Source organism: Oenanthe melanoleuca, chromosome 2 (genome assembly GCF_029582105.1).
Source record: "Oenanthe melanoleuca isolate GR-GAL-2019-014 chromosome 2, OMel1.0, whole genome shotgun sequence".
Classification (NCBI taxonomy): Eukaryota; Metazoa; Chordata; class Aves; order Passeriformes; family Muscicapidae; genus Oenanthe; species Oenanthe melanoleuca.
Genome location: NC_079335.1, coordinates 18,192,973 through 18,213,663, shown reverse-complemented (window position 1 = coordinate 18,213,663; position 20,691 = coordinate 18,192,973). Strand labels below are relative to the sequence as shown.

General features: G+C 38.9%; 1 protein-coding gene across 1 annotated transcript in view; it reads right to left on the bottom strand.

Moving 5' to 3' along the window:
* Positions 1–7,330, bottom strand: part of ANGPT1 (angiopoietin 1) — a 148,387-nt gene extending 141,057 nt beyond the window's left edge. The window contains exon 1 of the mRNA XM_056485645.1: positions 6,590–7,330. Within this exon, the coding sequence (XP_056341620.1) occupies positions 6,590–6,883 (294 nt within the window). The 5' untranslated portion in view covers positions 6,884–7,330. The remainder of the gene's footprint in view (positions 1–6,589) is intronic.
* Between the last annotated feature and the right edge of the window lie 13,361 nt (positions 7,331–20,691).

The window sequence follows — 20,691 nt, the reverse complement described above, 5'->3', positions numbered from 1 at the left end:
GAGTAGTAGTGATATATCTGTATTAGAAAGGGAAACCAGAATACTTAAAGTTTACAATTTCCTATCAGTCACAAGTCCATACTCCAGGCATGGACTGAAGTAAACCTTAAATCCATCACACTTAACTGAGGCATTTAAATCAGGAAGTGAGCTGCTCAGGATTTTCCTGGGGTCAGTGAAGAGAAACAGGGACTTCCACAGAACAGTTCAGACAGCTGAGTCTTCCTCTGGGCTTGCTACTGTCCCATGACACAGCACTAAGAGATTCCCCACAGCAAAGAAAAAACTATTTGGGTAACTGGCATTCTCCTGGAGAAGCTGGCAGCCAATGGCTTGGACAGGTGCACTCTTTGCTGGGTTAAAAACTGGTCTAAGACTGGGCCCAGAGTGCAATAGTGAATGGTGAATGCTGCTGCTTCCAGCTGTGGCCAGTCACTCATGTGGTCCCCAAGGTTCAATACTGAGGCCAGCCCTATTTAATGACCTTTTCAATGAACTTTTGGATGAGGAGGTCTAGTACATCCTCAGTAAGTTCACAGAATGCACTAAGCTGAGTGAGAATGTTGATCTGCTGGAGGGTAGGAAGTCTCTGCAGAGGGATCTGGACAGGCTGGGTCTATGAACCAAGGCCAGCTGTATGAGGTTAAATGAGGCCAGGTGCTGGGTCCTGCCCTTGGGTCACAACAGCTCCCTGCAGTGGGAACAGTGGCTGGAAAGTAGCACAGGACCTGGGGTGCTGGTTGGCAGCAGCTGAATGTGAGCCAGTGCATGCCCAGGTGGCCAAGAGAGACAATGGCATCCTGGGCTGTATCAGGGACAGTGTGGCCAGCAGGACCAGGAAAGTGATTGCCCTGTACTGGGCACTGGTGACACTGGTGAAGGCACACCTCAGGTGCTGTGTCCTTTTTCAGGACACTCAGTTCAAGTCAGTGGCTGGAGCAGGTCCAGAGAAGGGCACAAAGCTGGTGAAGAGTTTAAAGGTAAGTTGTATGAGGAGCAGCTGAAGGAACTGAGCTTGTTTAGCCTGGAGAAAAGGAGACTAAATCATTATCATTCCCTACAACTGCATGAAAGGAGGCTGTAGTGAGGTGGGGGTTGGCATCTTCCCCCTAGCAACAAGTGATAGAACATGAGGAAATGGTCTCAAGCTGTGCCAGGGGAGGTTCAGGTTGGATGTCAGGAAAAAATTCTTCCCTGGAAGGGTGGTCAAGCATGGGAACAGGCTGCCCATGGAGGTAGTGGAGTCACTGTCCAGGAAGGTGTTCAAGACATGACTGGATGTAGCACTTAGTGCAATGATTTAGTTGATGTGGTGATGTTTGGGTGAAAGTTGGACTTGATCTTGGAAGTCTTTTCCAGCCTTAGTTATCCTGTAATTCTAAGTTTGGGTGGGATGATGCAGGCCTAACACACCAACCTTATTGCTTTTCCCCTAGTGGCAGTCTTTTTTTTATTTTTCCAGGGCACACAGCACTGTGGAGTAAGTTACATGAATGGGAAAAATAAGTTCTCAGCACCCTCAAAATGACATATCATTTACTGTATTTCAGTTTCCTTTAGAAAAGCTCTCAGTGCTCCAAATGAGATCTCCCACTGGGCATCTCAGTTGGACAATTCTGATGACTAATAAATGTAATATTTTATTGTTACCAGAAATTGCCTAATTATGACTGTCATCACTGTAAATAAACACATTCAGGTCCTACTGAACATTATGATAAAGCCTTTCCTCCAAGCATGGGAAATTTTTTTTAAGTAATTTGCTATCAAATGTGGCAACGTGAGAAACTATCTCTCAGTCTAATTCCCTGATTCTTCTGCTTCTTAAAAAAAAATGCCAACAAAATTATTCCTCAATAATCTAAAGCTTTTAGCCATTTCCACATTTAATGTCTTGCCTCTTTCTTATGGGTACACCAGAATACTCCAAGAATTTGAGCAATTTGACTAGTAAAGCTTTGAAAAGCATGCATGTTTTTGGCCAATACATTTTTGGGGGTATATAAGCAATTTTGGATTTACATTAAAACATGAATTTTCTTGGAATCAGTTTATTCCCATTAAGTTATTTTTTACTCCTTAAATTTGGATTTTGTATATATTTGCTATATATGCATACATATAGATTTACTTGCTTTTATATATATATAAACTTATATATATACACATATAAACTTTATATATATAAATATATATACTTGCTCATTGAATAGTACAGTAGGAAATCCCACTAATTTGTATTTCACCTTTTGTTTCACAACATGTTTATGGGAGCTCCACTTCAACCATCACTAGGATGAGGCTTTGCTTTGGATATGAGAATTCATTGACTCCAAAGCAGAAAGTAGCATGCAGACTGCTAAGCAGCCTTTGTGTCTAAAAAATAAATGCAGGTTTGAGCTGGATGCCAAATAGGAAGCTATTGGATGAAACATTCTCACTGTTTTGTTTTAGCTCTGGTCTACCTTGAGAAAGGAAAGATTTACTGGAAAGCCATTCTTTACACAGATCTGTTAGTAATGCTCATACATGCAGAATAGCAGATTCCAAATCCATTGACCACCTTTTGTTTGTGAGAGTTAGCAGGAGTTAATCATGAATCTCCTGGTTGCAATGAACATCCAAATAGCATGTGAACTTTTAGGTCACATGTTACATTGCAAAATGCCAAATGAAACATAATTAGAAAAAAAATGGAATTTTTGCTATGTTTTGTGGTAGTTCAATTAGTGAAAATTGGTTTCTTAATACGAAAAAAAAAAATTCACACACACAATGACCATCTCCATCTTTGTATTAATATAAATTTGCCTGATAGGACATTATTACAACTCTTTAGATCTGTCCTGCTCAGGGCAGGCTCTGTCACATTTTCACTCAGCTTGCTGTGTCATATTTCCACTCAGTTTCACAGCAAGAGTGACATGTAAGGGATTTCCCCATCTTCAGCCAACCATATAATATCCAAGGCAAAACTCCACACACATAATCACAGTATATTTCATTGCAGAAAACAGTAGTTAAACCTTGATGGTAAAGACAGCACAAATGGGCAGACCTTCAGTGGAGCCACAGCACACAGTGACAGACGCTGCTCTTTCCAAAAGTCATTTGTTTCTACATAATGACTGGCCCCCTCACAACCTAGATCCCTTACCTGTTTAAAACCTGGGTGAGCACTTGTGTTGTTACTGTTACAAAATAAGGAAGTCAACAAAGACCACAAAAAATAATTGAGTACAATTATTCAAAGAATAAACTTGAGACTACCAAATGGTTACAGATATCCCAGAAAAACTGCTCATAGTTTCTTTCTTTAATGACTGAATAAAGACCATCATTTCATACTTCCTCAGCTGTAGCTGGTAAATAACAGCACAGACATTTTGAAAGAAGAGGAAATGAGATGAAGCTGCTTTTTTTGTGTGGGTTTAAGTATATCTACTTTCTTGTAATACTTGTATGTGTTAGCTTCTAATAGTTTATTATCATTAAGGAATAATTTTAAACTTTTATAGTACTCTGCTTAAACAATGAACAAGAAAAAAAAAGAGTGGATCATGAAAAATTCACTTTTTGCCATTATAATGATTATTACTACCATTTAGATGTGAGGAAAAGTATATGAAACACTCATCTATAGAGTTATCCTGAATGCACACTGTGTCCATCAATACTGTGATTCAGCAAGCCAGCAGCATCTTCCTGAGCAAGACATGATGATAACATTTCATCTAACTCCTCTTTGGCAATACTTAGACATTGCAGCTAAATACCAAACAGTGTCACGTGAGCCAGTCAGTTACTGCAAGAAAGAAAATGTGATGAACTGTTTGTTTTGAACTATCAGTATAAACATATTGCAGAAATGAAAACCAAGCTTAAACAATGGGGAAAGTTATCCGGTATTAAAATAAACAGTTCTAGGAAAATCTCTAAAAATGTTTACCGAGTCATCTTCTTCCGCATAGTTTCTGTGCAGAGCATTTTGCCATGTCCCTGGTTTGTCAACCAGCGCCAGTTACACTGATTATAGATATGCAAATTATAATGGACAAAGCTGGGCCTTAATTGCCTTTAATTGGCTCCCCAAGCAAGGGCATTTTTATCTGCAATCAAGCTTGTAGATCATCAAAAAAGCAATTTTGCGTTAAGAAAAAAAATTACTTTTTTACAGAAAAGTGTATTTGCTTTGCTTCTAAAAATCTGATAGCTTGGATATTAAATAACAATTTTAAATTAAAATTTAAGCAAGCCATGATTCTTACAAAATTTCACAGTATTTTTTAAATATCAGAGGGGAGCATTTGTGCACTTTGCCAAACATTTGCTATGTAAATTTTTATTGAAAGTTATATATATTACCTGAGGTAATAAACATAACTCCTTTATGTAAGACAGACTATTTCAAAAATCCTTAAATATTATTTCTGATTAAAAGTATTCTCTTCCAGTAAAAGACCTGCAACTGTCAATTATTCTTTAGTTCATTCACAGCAGGTGCATTGTAAAATGCTGTCTAGTGTAGGAAGTTTAAGGGGAAAAATAAATGCAGAGTATAAAAGTGAGATGTGAGATACTTATGTAATATATTCATGATACTTGAGCATTATGCATGTTTTGAAAGGAAATGAGTTATGGCTGCTTTGTAGTGGCAACAGCAACAAAGCAAATTCAGTATTCAGAGATGCTATAAAGGAGCTGCATCAGCCTCATTTGTTCAGAGTGAGACATGGTCCTTCACACAGTGAAACAGGTCCTTTCATTCCAAGGAAAACTGACACATGGGCATACATGCATAATCCCAGTTTTATGCTAGCCCCTGGGAGCAGGGTGTTGGGGGCTGGGAGGGAAAGGAGGAGGGGAATAGTTCTGCCCTCAGCCAGTTTTACAATCATTGCAGAGGAAAGCAGTCCTAGTATAAACCCCTTTTACTGGGCTTCCTACCAGTTTAATCACTTCCCTCTGAAGTGTGAGAGGGCTAACCCTCAGACATTCACACTCCAGAGACTCATATTTCCTCATGCTCAGTGAAACAGTGATCTTAGTTCAGTCTCTAGTGGACAAACACAGAATAAGTTGAGTCTTAGAAGCATGATTCAGCAGGCAATTTCCTCAAGTAAAATCATATGTGTATAAAAACAGAAAACTTTTCTCTTTTTAGTGCTTGTCTCAGCCTGCCAAGGCACAGTAAAATAATTTATTTTCCTCTATATAAAACATCCTCTTATTTCCAGCCCTATATTCCCCAAGGCAGAACAAGACATTAAAAAACAAGGGGAGTAGTCTAAAAATTAAATGCTTGGTTATATTTTCCACACAGAATTTTTTTCTCTCTTGCTATGACCAAATATGCAAGAGAACAAATAATTTACAAAAAATCAGGAAATCCTCTCTAAAAATTCTGCTAGAGTTAGGGGGGTGGGAGGGCTGTATATGCTTTTTAACATATTTATGTCTTATATACTGTCTGGATGAAACAAAACTTATAAATGAGTTAGCAGCAACTATGCTAATATGAAGTTCCTGCTAGTAGAGTCTTCATTAGAGTTTCACAGATGTTCATTCTTAGTATGAACTTGTGTTGGAGTTAAATTGTGTATCTCTCAAATGGGTATATACAGCAGTTTTCTTGTACCAGATTACATGACCAGTTGCATCACTCAATCGTGCAATTTTCTAAGTTTTGCCAGATCAAAATGGCAGAATGTGAATGGGAATATCACAAATAGCTATACACAGACTGTTTATTTGTTTTAACTGGTCAGCTACCCCAAAGTATTTTCTTTATTAAAGTTTGGACAACATCTGTGCAAGGCATGTAATTTTACACACATGAGTAATCATGATAAGGTGGCTGGGAGTGCTCATATGAGTGAAATTTTTTACAAATTTAAGCCTTTCAGACCCAAACTTCATAAAAGTAATTACTTCTATTAAGTTACTGCAACACCTTGAAACCTATTTTCCCCTTTCTAGGAAAGAATGCACATATATAAACACAAATTGAAACAGGCTGTTTCAAGATCAGTGTATTCAACATGGTTAAAAATGTTTACTGTGAAGTTTTAGAAGTATGAATGCCTATATATTTTTCTGTTTCTTTCCAGCAATCAGCTAGGTAGAATGGTATTACAGGATCTCTTTATGGAGGAACAATGATATTCTTAACCCAGTGCCCTTAAATGCTGATTTTTTTAATGCTCCCTTTAGCTGTCACAGTAGCAGGTATCCTGCATGACATCTGAGCTGAATCTGTGAACTATAAGTAGAGCTTGTAAGAACTTAGTAAGTTCTGTCAGTAGAGTCTCTGGAGGATTTTTGTGTTTTCTGACTCACATGCATACATAGTTTCTTGAAAAAAAGCCTTAAGTAGTCACATCTTTCAGTAAAGTGAAGAAAGTTCAGCTCCCAAAAGCAATGTCACTAGGAAGGGTGCACTCTGGCTAAAACATTTCTCTCCTACACAGCCAAGAACTATATCAATCCTTATTACCTCTGTTCTCATAGAAACTAATGAAAGCTTTGAACCACATAAACATCCCCCCAAAAAATCATTTAGCCAGAAACAAAAAAAAGAAACACTTACTTTTTGCAGCCACTGAGTGTAATTTTCCATCACATGCTCCAGATGTTGCAGCTTCTGGGAAGAGAAATCCTGTTCCACGTGAGGAGCATCTCTCTGAAGAGCGTTTGTGCTGTACTGGTCTGTCGTGCTCTCCCGACAGCTGCCGTCCTGCTCCGGCAGGATGAAGGTGTAGGTGCACTGCCCGTGCTGAACCCGGTTAAACCTTCTCCCGCTGCCTTCCGCACCCCGCCGCTGGCTACAGCCTACGAGAGCAAGAACCACTGCCAGGAAAGCACAGGAAAAGAAAACTGACATGGTATTATTGCTTTCCTTTCCTGCTTTAAGAAAAAAGTTTTTCTTCCTCCTCTTTCTTTAAATTAGTTCTTAATTTCCCTTAAAGTCTTTGGAAAAAGGAGCGGAGCAGCACACTTTAACAATCAAGCCTGGATAAACTGTTTTGTGTTTTTTTTAATTTCACTGTGAGGATAGCTTCCTTAGTTAAAATTGGGAATATTTATTGCATAGTAGCTAAGATTTATTGTTTCCTCTCTGTTACAGTCCAGCATGTAGCCTGCTTTAGTCAGCTGCATGTGCATATCCCAGTCTCTTTCCCCTACACTATCTGCTGCAGAACTGCTATTTTCTCTCAGGCTTCAGTGAGTTTTATTAAGGTTGCACTTTCAAGCCAAGCTGGAAGCGAGCAGCCTTTCACAAGACGACTTGACAGGAATGCGTGTGTGAGTGCGCCCCTGTGCCGGGCTGGCGATGGCTCAGCGCAGAGGGATCATCTTACAAACCGGCTGCGTGCATGACCTCAGCCCCGCCGCCCGCCCGGCCCCGCCGCACGCAGCCGCTGGGGCTTCGCAGGACTCACGTACCTTCCACGAGGAACTCAGTCCACCTTAATACACTTCATATGCTCGCACTGACCTATTAAAGTGTAGATAAAGTGTAGAAGTTTGTTGTAATCCCTCTGTAAATATACAAAGCACTGAAATTAAAAATACTTTCAGTTCTGCTCCGCTCTGTATGTATTAAAGAATTCTGGGTCGGGCAAATGACAGTTACAGGGAAAAAAAAAGTTCTGTTTAACCCTAACTAGGCTTATCTAATTTTCTAAGACAGTTGTGTTTCTTTAACAGTTTTCAGAGAGCTGTTCCACATCATATATTGAAATTAGAGTAGCCAAATAGTAATCACGAAAGGTAGTTCAGAAGGACAATAATTTTCTGTGTTTGGTAAGGTAACTAATTAAAACTAATTAAAAACCAGTGAAAGACAGTGACTGAACTATTCCACATTATCTTCTGTATCACTGCATAGTTATCACATACATAACACCAATTTGCAAGTCTGCATGGGCTGTACAGGCACTGCTTGTTACATGTGGAAACTTCCTCTGGGGCAACTTCCTCAGAATAAAACTGTGGTGGCTGCTTAAACTGCCCATAACCTGTGGGTTTTGGACTGTGTGGATCCACTGGCCTGGCACACCATAACAGACTATTGGGGTTACATGCATCCTAAAGTCAGCCCAGGACATTACTATTTTGACTAATGCCTTTGGTATTTGCTAGAGACAAATAAAAATCATTTATAATGATTATAAACATATTAGTGAAATTCAGAAGAATTAGGATCTGAGTTCCTGCACTATTGCTTGTTATCAGCCAAAATGAATGTGGAGCACTTTGCACAAAATTTCCCATGAAAGTAAGTAGTCTTCTAAATAGCAATAGTGCACCACTTAAAAAAAACCAAACAAACAAACAAAAAAAAAATCAAGGAGACCTACTTGCACAAATATTGAGTGCAAATCACTTCTGTGCTTATGTAATTGTGACCTGTATCACAACTACAATGTCATTCTAAAGGAACTGCCTGCAATATTTAGCTGGGCATCTGTTCTGTTCCTGTGGAAGTTATTCCTACTCAAACTGCAAAACATCTTGCATCTGGAAAGAAACCACTGCATTTGAACCAATAAGTAATACTGCCTACAATAAAATAGAAAAAAAAGAGAAATTCATATGTTGCTCTAAATTTTTAATATATCCAATACAGAGAGAGAGAGAAAGGGAATAATGCAAAGCAAAAAGCAAACTATCAATGTTTTGAGCAAAATCAGAATATCATTCCACGTCTGAACTGTTCAGTCCAACTTAGCACTTGTTTTTCTGCCTCTGAAAACCAACTTCTTAGTTTATTTTCTTCCTCACATACAGGACTTCCCATAAGTCTCCACCACCACCACCTGAACTAATGCTGCTGTGGTTTATTACAGTCTTTGCAATTATTGTGAAATGTATTTCTAAGATATTTGCTCATCTAAGATCGGAGATGAAAAGGGAAGAAAAGTGTAGGATCAGACACTGAGCTGAAGGGTTAGACAAAAAGCAGCTATTCCCTCTGAGGCAAAGCAAAAATACCAGAGCACAAACATGGCAACAATACACGCTTTTCTTCTTAGTAAAAAAGAGTACTTTATGAAAGGGCCTCAGAGCAGCTGAAAGAGGGATAGCAAAGGTGGGTGTATAAAAGCTTCCTAGATTTTTAGTTGACAATTTCAAATATGAACACATATTTACACAAATGCCTCTTTCATTTTCTGCAGAGCATTTAAGCATCAGATTTATTCACATGCAAATATGAAAAGTGAGATTTGAAGATTTACAATTGATGTTTTTCAGATGAGGATTTCACAGAAGAGCTGGCTCACTTTGTTGCTGTTGCATGGCCCCTTCCTGCTGGCTTGAGGTGGCTTCTCCTTCCCCTTCTGTCCCCTTGTTCCTGAGGGATAACAGCCATCAAGACCTTCAAGAACCATGCAGAGTTACCAGGCATCTTTGACATTGTTTGTCTCCAGCTCAGTTCCCAACAACACCTGGCTCTCAGACCCCACAGCCCTGGCCCCAAATGGATGGGTCAGGGGCAATGTGCCACTATCAGGTGTCACAGCAGGGAGATGTGGCTGAGCCATGCAGCAGCCAGAGCATCAGAGCATGTCCTACCAGCTCACTGCTCCCTTACTAAAGAGAATCAGCTCTCCCCACTCCTGCACTGTCCCCATCTGAGCTGTAGTAGTGCCTCTGAGACACCTTGTGTGTCCAGACACCTGGGGTCTCACACAGAGGCAAGGAGGGATGGCAGGAGTCTGGTGGAAGCCCAGGATCCATTCTCCTAGTTTGCAGCCTTTCTATCCTGCTGGGAGGCACAGAAAGGGACTCATGAATTGTGAGGGGGTGCACTTAAATATTTGCAAGGGCTCCTTGAAATGGCAGCAGCTCTGCTGTCTACACAGAAACTCAGCAAGCTTTAGGGCTACCCTGGCAGACCCCAGAGTTGGAGCTAATCACCAGGGTCCCTAACTAGAATCACAGACATTCCCAGTCCTGTAACAGGGACCAGCAAGGTCAGCTTGCTGTTTCCCCAAACACACAGCAAAGTCATGTTGATAAACACACTGAACCAACCAGGCCAGGTTCAGTTTACACTCCTCCCTGACACACTCGTGGTTTCCTGCATACACAGGCAGAAGTGCAATAACCAATATTGAAAAAATCTTTTTTTCCAGATCTACAGATTATTTAATTTAATTCTACACTGCAATTTTACAATGAATTCCACTTTATCTAAGGACAGCAAATGCAGAAATAAGAGCTTTTATTTTCTAAAGTTCCCTATTCCTATTAAAGTGTTTTCTTCCTCCTTTCAAATGCAAACCAACCAACCGGCCAAACAAAATATCTTGCTCAAGAGTTTCAGTGGTTTGATGTCTTATACCTGATTTGATAAATGTACAGTTTATTATTCCAGAACCATGTGATCTATGTGACATGTCCCAGCTTTGCAAGAACTGAAAATTTCAGTGAGATGAGGAAAAAGTAGTTCTCACAGTTCAGTCAAAGTCACTGTGGGTACTTCTGCAGAATCTTATATTATATCCCACAGATAAAATCTAAATGATTTGCCCAGGATTGCACAGTTGCTCAACCAGAAACTAAGTAAGGATGTGTTTAAAAGGTTCTTTATTTTCCTAAGACCACTTCCTCCAACACAATGATTAGTTTCATATTCCTTGAACTTTTCCTTCTGTGTAACAGGGAAGGATGGATCCAGAGGCTTCCTTCCCAGTGCATGCAAAGTCTCAAATCCATCGTTTATTTAACAGCTATGCAAAGCACTGTAGCACACAATGTAATCAATCCTACAAGGCAAAATAAATGGGAATTCAACATCCAGATAAAGGTTACATATACATATTTCTACATATCTAGAATTAGTGCAATTTAGTGGCTTTTACCAGTACATATGCATACTCAGAGTTCAATTATAAATTCTGAGAAACCAAAATCTATTTCTCTTTCTTTACATTTCTGCTGCAGTATGTGTTATTGCTGCAGATGAGTTGCAATAAGGTTGCATCATGTCACACACAGTACCTGGAATTACTCCAACTTAGCTTCCTTGGTGCATATGGAAAATCAGTGCAGAGCAGCTTCTGAGTATAGGTATAATGAGCAAGATTTCCTCTCTCAGAAAACCACCATAGAGCACAAAATACTTATTCTCAGGGTAGCACATTCCAAAGAACCTCATTCTACATATATAAATTCTAGCAAATAAAATGGGGTCTAAATTCTCACAACCCTGACTGGTTTTGTGCTAGTGCTTCTCCAGTTACTTCAGTGGAGATGGCCCCACTTACTCATAGAATACAATGCCTGCATGCTTGCTTTCCTTGCTCTCCAGGGAACAAGGAAGCAATCACAGATAAATTTCTCCTCAGGACTCAAGTCTGCATACTGACATGTGCATATTTAAGGCATGATCCCACATAATGCTGCTTGCCAGACTCTTCCTTCAAAGTAACACGGTGATGGGTGCTCAGTCACACTGCAGCCCAGCCCAGCTCTCCCAGCACTTGATTTCACACTTGAGAACAAGCAAACAGCTGTGAGCATTAACAGAGTGGCAAAAAGCAGATTTCAGAAGACGGTGGTTTGCAGAAACACCTGAGCTATGGTTTATGCTGTACAACCAGTCTGAATTTTGTTTCACACAGAAACTGTATTGGATTCTTTCCAATATGATGGCACATGAGAGAGGTAGATGTTTCTTACACTTATATTCACTTATAAACACTTTTAATCATGATGTGGGAAAATCAAATTGTTCTTATATTCATAAGCAATCTGAGTTTATGCATGTAGAGACAAAGCACATAGATTACTTCTGCAGAATTTAGTCTCATTCCTTGGGGAAGGAGGCAATGTTACAATCATCCTCTTGTTATCTGTGTAGGGATTTTATTTTCAAAGTTTCTGGATACCTGAGTTGTTTTAAGATCAACCCCCAACACTATCAAAGAGGAGGATACACAGTGGGTATGGTGTTTCTGTTTCAAAAGGATAAAAATATATGCCCTAATCAAAATGCCTCATGAAAAAAACAGCATTTATCTTCCCCTGTAAAGGCTGGACAAAACCAAAAAACTGCCTGGTTTGAAAAGACAGATATTTTGTATGCCTACAGGCATTTCAGCCCTATCATGTGAATGTGCCTTGCTTTGCAAGTTAATTGAAAGTGCAGTTTGGTGGAAATTATTTATCAGCAGTGTTGTTTGGTTGAATGATTTACTTATTCTGTGAATTATCTCTATGTCTTAATGCTCACCAGGGAGAATACAGGGGACAAACAGCAATCCATTGGTGCGTTACCTTCAGTTCCTGAATTAATTTAACATGTAGCCTCAAGTGCAGTGCTACATGTGCATCTGTTCTTGAGGTCACAGAGCAGGAACCACAATCGTGTGATTTGCCTATGAAAGGAATAATTGCAGTGTCCTAGTCAAGTGTAATTGAAAAAGATTGTTCCAAATACTGGTAAAAGGTGAACACTTAATAACAACAACAACAAAAAAAAATTCTAGGGTTTCTTCAGACTCTATTATTAGACTAGCAAATTAACAGCTTTTCTTTGGAGTCTTAACTCAAATTCTTAAGATCACAGCCTTCTTCCCTAATGGAAATCAATATTCTGATTCAGGTGCTTAAGAAGCTTCGTTTCAGAGGAGAACTAGATATATCATTGTTAGAGACGTCTGACAAAATATTGGTGGCAAAATCTCTTACATTTTCCATAGAAGAAATAGGAGATCTACCCACCCTTCCTGGGCAGGATGCTCCTGTGAGCTCAATCTTTCTGTCTTATCACAAAGCCTTTTCCTCACAGGTCTCTCTATAGCTCAGATCTTTCAACTCAGCAACTGCAGCAAAAAGGGAAGTGATGCCACTGACAAGGATGGTTGAGCATGTGGAGGTGAGCCCCAGATATAAATCCTTCTACTGCCTGCTATGGAGAGAGGTGGGAATCAGACTCTGGTCCTTTTGGGCTTGTATATTCATAGCAGAACATGAGTTCATATTCTGATTTCTTCTGCTAGTTGAGACACATCAGCCAGACTCCCTATCAACTTTAATGAGACCCTGAGCCACCAACTGCAAAAGTCAGTCTCTGCTGTTCTATGGCATATTTAAAATTAAAATCTAAAACATTTTCCTTCACAGAGAAAAAAAACATAAATCCAGGTCAGTTCTCAGTATTTATGTTCTATAAGAATTTAACTATTTGGCCAAAATACATGCAGAAGGAATATAGACCTACTACTTGAAAGATAGAGAGGTTTTTCTAATTAAGACTGATTTTCCTAAAAATTTTTGCTGCAATAGACTTAGATAAAATAATCCACAGGAAATGAATTTTATTGGATATAATGCTGTGGTAGAAGTTATGAACGTCAGCTTTTTCTCTTGATATTTTGTGAAGCTCTGATTAACTTCTACATACTTTTGAAAAAGGCCTGCAAATCAAAGGGACTAGGAAAAAAAAGCCTGGAAGAAATGTAGTCTGTACACCAAGAGGCAAAGGCAAAAAAGCTGCAGAGAATGCACCAAGTCTTCATTTTACAAGTTTCTGTGAAAAGTCTGGCATTATCACTTTCCTAGAACAATCATAGCACATCTTCTGCATTCAGTCAAAAGAAGGATGAGTCTCATCCTTCAACAAGCTAATAGTTAATTATGTTGGTGAAATACCTATCTTTTGATTTAGCTGTAAACTGGGAAAACAGATTTAAGAGCTTGGATTGCTATTCTTGTTTGAGTTCAACTTTAAAACAGTTGTTTCAGATGTCTATTTAAAATAAGAATGTGACACATGCAATGATGCTTCCAAAACATATTTCATTTTAAATGAGAAATTGAGTCCCAAGAATGAGCAATCTCAATTTTGCAGCTTTTTGGATTCTCACCCGTGTTTTATTTTTCATGAATGGCAAAATTCAACTCCTTGTGTTCTTTCAGCAGTCATCCAACTTAGCTTCACTTTTTGGCCAGAGTTTGACTCCAACAGGAGAAGGAGAGGCCAATAGTAATTATCCAGTGCAAGCAGCTGAGTTTTCCAGAATTCAGGATCACCTTGCTGGTATTTGTTCTGGAGAGGATAAATAGTATGAAAGGAATCAGAGAGAAGAACATGAATAATATAGATGCTTTTGACACAAACAACAGCAAGATTTATAACATAGGCAACCTAGCTTGGAAGCTACAGAATTCCCAGCTGAGAGAAAACACTTTAAATGCACTAAATGGAAAAAACCCAAACACACTGACAATATTCTTCTAAAACCTGGTGAAAGACAACATAAAGTTGCATTTCAGTTGAAACTATAGGAAATATAAGCTCCCCATAACTATGTCAACCTACCATGGGTCTGACGAGCTCAGATTTTGGGGGAAAAAAAAAAAAAAAAATTCTAAAAATCTTACTGTTTTCTCTGAGAGCCAGAATGATGAGTTCTTTTTCCTACAGGACCAGTAGATTATCTATGTGTATTACTACATGAATTATCAGGAAGTAAGTAAAATTTTGATGGAATACTTTGATAACAAGGCTGATATGTTAGATTTCCATCTATCTAGGTCCCTAAAACCATGGCAGCTTCCTTACAGTCTATTTATTCACTCATTCCTAGCAGCTAACAGTTAGGTACTGGATGACAGATATAGCAGAGAACAAGGCAGGAATAAACCACCAGGAATCTGAGGTATAAGAGGTAAATAAACAGCAGTGCAGCCATGGAAAGGGAGAGGCACCAAGAGACAGTCTGGAATTAAGAATTGCAAGCATTTCTTATTTAAGAAGGTGATTTATAAATAAAATATATCTCATATTTTATAGTGTACTTTTCTCCCCACACCTATTATTTATTTTTGCAAACAGCTTCTGGTTTCACATTCCATGTGTGTATATGAGGCAGAGACTTGGCTTTCTGTGCAACATCCTGGCAGCATCCCCATAACACCAAAATCCATCATTAACTAATTAGAAACTGCACTCAACTGGTCAAAATTATTTTAAGAAGCCAATCAGCTTCTTCCCAACTGTACATGTCATTTTTAATTAGGAAACAAGAGGCCAGAGATCCCAAATAAATAGCAGTGAGGCAAGAGGCTGGCTATGGTTTGGGAGCAGGAATTGCAGCAGCAGGACACGCCAGCTGCACGGCACTAAATAGCATCACTGCATCCACGTGTCACACGTCTTGGATGAAATATAGGGTGCACCCATCCTATACTTAGACAGCAAGCTGTCATAATTTTATGTGGGAGAAACATTTATCAAAATTTGGCTCTGATTAATTGGCCTGCTAGACTCAAGTCATTAATAGAAGTCAGAGACAGTATTTTTGAGCAGAGTTGGAAAACAGAGACATGAATCCCTGTCCTGGGGACTAGGGTATTCCTAGTATCGAGGCACAGGCATTGCACTGCATATCTCTAACCAGCCCTGTGGTGCAGATGTCCTCATGTCACACTGCAGTCACAGGGAAGGAGTGCTGCCTTCCCCTCAGAGATTCTCTCTAGCCCTTTTGTACAGCCTGCTCTGGCAAAGTGCCCAAAGCTAGGTGTAAAACTAACTCCACAGGATGCTGTAGGAGTGTGGTTCCCTGCAGAAAGCAGGCAGAGCCACACTGTTTGAGATTGGCACCTGGAGCAGCTGGCTACAGGAATATAGGTCCCATGCTTCTACCTGACATGGAAGATCTCAAAATGCCCAATCACTAAAACCAAAAAAATGGAGCTAATGGAATTATAAATATATTTGGTTTCCTCTAATGACAATTGTCATATAAATGTTGTAGCAATTGTATTAAATCCAAACATGTTTATAAGTATAATGAGATTTGCAGCCAGTTCTTCAGCCACTTCTGTGAACACAGTGTCACATCTGTGACACTCCAGCAATACTTCTGCTGTATCCCTTGGAAAACCAGCTCTGAAAAATGAGCACTAGAGCCTGGACTGTGTCCTCTGGACACAGTGTACTAGGCACAGGTTACTGGAGCACCAGTAGCCTGAAAACTTTAATGCAGCTTATATTGTATGAATGGAATATGAAATGGTTTGAAGCACAATATTTAAAAATTAACGTTTTTTCTCTGTGTAGAGCACTTACTGTACATCTCATATACATTAACCCAGGGTACTCAAATGACCCAGTGCCTCCAATAGGATGTAACTCAAAGATGAGCTCTTAATTCACTTTGGTCATCATAAACCCATCAGCACACTACTAGACATTTAACTACTGTATGCCAATAAAAATGTTGTTTAAACTGTTAACTGCCTGTTTAAAGCAGTAATTAATCCCCAAGATCAACACCTTAGAAATTACTGCCACAGGGCATAGATAAATATTAACCTTGGCTCTTAGGGAGTGTTGGGCTTATGACCTGGAAGGGGATCACTCTTGGTAGTTTTGGGTTTTCTCCCCTGGTTTGCCATTGAGACGCTGTATAATTCTTAGAGGAAAAAAAGTGTGAAAACCACTATTCTAGTTTTAGCATCCTTGATGTAATCTTCTTACTCTGAATGTGGAGTTTTCTAACTGAAACTTTCTCTGCATAATTCTTGTGAAATAATTAAACCCCATCCTTTGGATCAGGTAAAAAAATAATTTGCTGAAATTATGAAGACTGGGTGGGACATAACTTGAGGAAATTCACATTTTTCCTTCTAAAAGGATGATCATCCCTCTCCTGCTTGGAGTCTGTGCTCAGCAGATGCTCACTGAATATTTATCAGCCATGCATGACCATGTAGGTCCCAGAGCAAGAGGCAGGTTTGTGGCACTGAATTAATTTGAGCTGTAATGCTGGCACAAGAGAGCAGGAGGCAGAGAAGAAACACAGTAAGCAGGAGAGTAGAGAGGTCTGTATCCAAGTATAACTGCTGGTAAAGTACCTTACATCCCTTGTATAAAAGGTAAAAATATCAGGTGTTTATACAATGTCATGTATTCAGTCATTTCAGTAATTTGTACAACACTGTTATTGTACTTTATAAAAAGCACCATCTGGCCAATAATATTTTTTATATAGAAAATCTGTATTTTAAAACAAGTGGCTAAATGAGGACAAATTTACATCCAAGTCTGAAGTGCCATGAACTCAGGTTCCCTTCATTCCTTACCCTACTTGATACTATTAAGTGTCTGGGACCATTAATAAGGAACGAAGTGCAGAGTGCAGTGACATCTGCTTACTCCACCCTTATTTATCTGCTTCTGTGAGTTCTCTATTGCTCATTTGGTATTTTTAAATAATTTATTTTTATAGATATGGAGCAATCACTCTGAATGCTGCCATTGGCAATAAGCAAGCATAAACTCACCATCCCTAAAATATACTTTAAAGCAGTTGGACATGCAAAACAAGGCTGTGCATCTAAGGCACTCTCTGTGCACCCCTCTGGAGGCTGGGAGGCTGTCAGGCTTTGTCCAGAAAGATCTTTAGGAACTGAGGAATGCTGGGGAAGTTGTAATGTCATTATTATGTTGCCATCATACTGTTTTTCTTGCTTTTTGGTTTTTTTTAAATAAATTACACATACCATTTATGTTCTGCTAGGGCCTGTCAATGTGTGAGGCATAAGCATTAAGAGGTACCATTTTTCTACTCTGTACTGTTCATGAGAGAAAGAAAACCCCTAACAGTCTTCCAAAATTTCTGTAGCAGGCACTATCAACAATTTATATTTTGAAAGTTGTTTTGCACTGTCCATTTCCATCTTACCTGTGACAGGAGAGATTTTCTATTTTGAACAGTATAAGAAAGGTCCTGAAGACTTGAATGGGAACACAAACAAATATAACTCAGAGCAGAACTGATATTAAATACTTTAAAGCAAGGCAATCCTTCAATTAATGAAACATGAAGGAAACAAGATTATCCCATTCTCTGTTTTCTGCAACACTTTCAAAGTTTAAATTTCCTTTCTTCAGCCTTTCTCAGTGTATCTTTCTGCCACAGCATTTACCAGAATTAGATCTTCTGAAGTATATAATTCCTAAAAGTGCAGGACCTCAGAAGAAAGGGGGACTCTAAAACCTGAAGAAGCACAGGAATATTATCTTATAGACCCTTAGCAGAAAAACAACCTCTTCCTCTAAAACTTTTTATCATGTTTTTTTTTTTTTTCAATTCATATATGACTGAAACATTTTGCTGAGAATATCACTCAAAGATGAGAAGTAACTTCACTCTTGTATCTCAGATTAGACAAAACTAAGAATATTTGAACTCAGTAGGCAGATCAGTGCTGATGGGAAGATTTCAGCTGCAAAGTGCAGTCTTCTTTATTAACAAGATGTAAAAGACTCAGTTCAGACTGTGATCCACATAATTTACAGAAAGACAACCATATGGTATCAGACAGCTTTCGATCTGCTCTGCCACTTTTCAGTCACACCAAAGTGATGCAAAGTGCTTGAGCAGCAAGTTTGGAGCTGCCTGTTAAACTAAATGGTTTAGAATGCTTTGGCAAAACAGCCTGCTGCAAATAATTGGATCTTCCTCTTCACACTGACAAAATTTTATAAAAAGTTCAAGATCTTGGTCCATTTGACTGAATTGTTTTATGAATAAGATATCTAATATAGATACTGCCCAAAATATCTAATTGATCTACTGAAGATAATGGGTGATAAACATCTTCAAGTGTAAGTGAGCTCAAAAGAAAGAGACTATCTTTTCAGGGAAAGGAACTGGTTGCTTGTGTTTAGATGGAAAGTACCTTACAAGTTTCTAATTCCAGATGGGAGGCACATTTCTCTACAAAGCATTTAAACAACATAAACACATGCATGGCCTTTAAAATTTTTTTGTTTGTTTTTTGTTTTATTTTCAGTGGGTTGTGGATTTTTTTGTTGTTGGTTTGGTGCATTTTTTTGGTTTTGTGCTTTAAAGCTACTTATATGTCACAAAGGCAGGAGACAAGTATTATTATTCCCCAGTCTAAACAACACTCTAATGATGTGGAACGTGCCTTAAGAAAGGAGAAAGAAGCAACTGAGAGAAAGGAAATATAACTAGGCTGTGACTTTGTGATAGGCTCTGTTATAATCAACTATTGTATTTTCATATACATAAATATTTCCTCAGATGAGGAAATGTAGAAGTGTTAGATGAAATTGGAGATCAGTAAGCTACTAGATAGGTGACATTCATGTCTAATCTCCCATTAGTGGGAGACTTCTACCTGTGGGAGTTTATAACAGAAGAGGGGTTCTGGAAGTATGTTGCCTGTGCATTTCAGCATCTCTATATGCAGATAAATCTTACAGAAAAGTAGTTCTCATTGATGTTAAATCACTGCCACCCTTTTTTTTCAAAATTACAAAAGAAAACTGAAGTGAGAATATGGTATGTATGGGTAGTTAGGCCTAGGAAAAAACCAATGTGCTTTGTCATACAAGAGTCTACCTTAACTCTTCTCTAAGCAATAAACATAGAAGTTTTGAGCTAAATTGATTATGATGGGAAAATCCTTAATAGAATCCAAACAAAAGAGAAATCCAATAACAGAAAGCTGCAGTCCATTGTTTATCTGTTCAGCTTTATGCTACTGCTCTATATTTAGGCACTGCTCTGATTTAATAAGAGTGATTTTGCTGTGCTACTGACCAAAGAAAAGGACAAAGATCACCCATGATGGGACCTCTTACACAGATTCTACTACCAGTGAAAAAAATTAATTAAGCAGTTGAAAAAAGAGAAAGGTAGGTAAGCTGCATTTAAGCAGATACAAAATTGAACAAGATACTCATACAATATCTTTCATGCTCATATAAGATTTAAATGATGCAGTGGAGGCATATATATAATTTTACTCTTGAAAAAAAAAAAACAAACTTGAAATTAAATCCCCTCTAAAATATCCATCCTTGTAGGAGATGCTACTTCAAAAAACATTAATTTCATTTCCCATGCACTTATCTATACAGGCTTTTGGAACATGTTTCAAACCAAAGGAAATACCAGTCACTGCAGCAAGTCTAGATTGTCAGAAGTTAGTTTGGTCTCTACAGCACTGTCACTGGTGTGCTTTTGCTGTATATTTGAATAATAGAATCGTTTAGGTTGGAAAAAACCCTCTAGGAACATAAAATTATCCCCGCACTGTCATGTCCACCACTAAACCACATCATTGAAGTGCCCTGTCCACACATCTTTGCACATATCCAGGGATGGTGGCTCAGCCACTTCTGGGGCAGCCTCTCCCAATGCTTGACAGTATTTCAGTGAAGAAAGTTTACCTAACATCCAATCTAAACTTCCACTGGTGCAGCATGAAACCATTTCTTCACATCCTACTTTTTGTTACCTGGGAGAAGAAAGTGAGCCCCACCTCTCTACACCCTCTGTTCAGGTAGCTGTAGAGAGCAATAAGATCCCCTTCGAATCTGCTTTTCTCCAGACTAAACACCTCCAGCTCCCTCAGCCACTCGCCATGAGTCCTGAACTAGATGTTTGAAATTCCTGTTATACCCTGATGCAAGAAGCTGTGGGTATTGGTTGGTTTGTTTAGAGATGTTAGATGGACAGTGGCAAAGCAATTCCCTCCCACAGTGTGAGCAGTTCCTGAGGCTGGTTAGCTGCTGCTGAGGCTGTTAGCTGTGCTGAGGCTAGTTAGCTGTGGTTGAGACTGGTTACCTGCTGTTGGGGCTAGTTAGCTGTGCTAAGGCTGGTCAGCTGTGCTAAGGCTGGTTAGCTGTGCTGA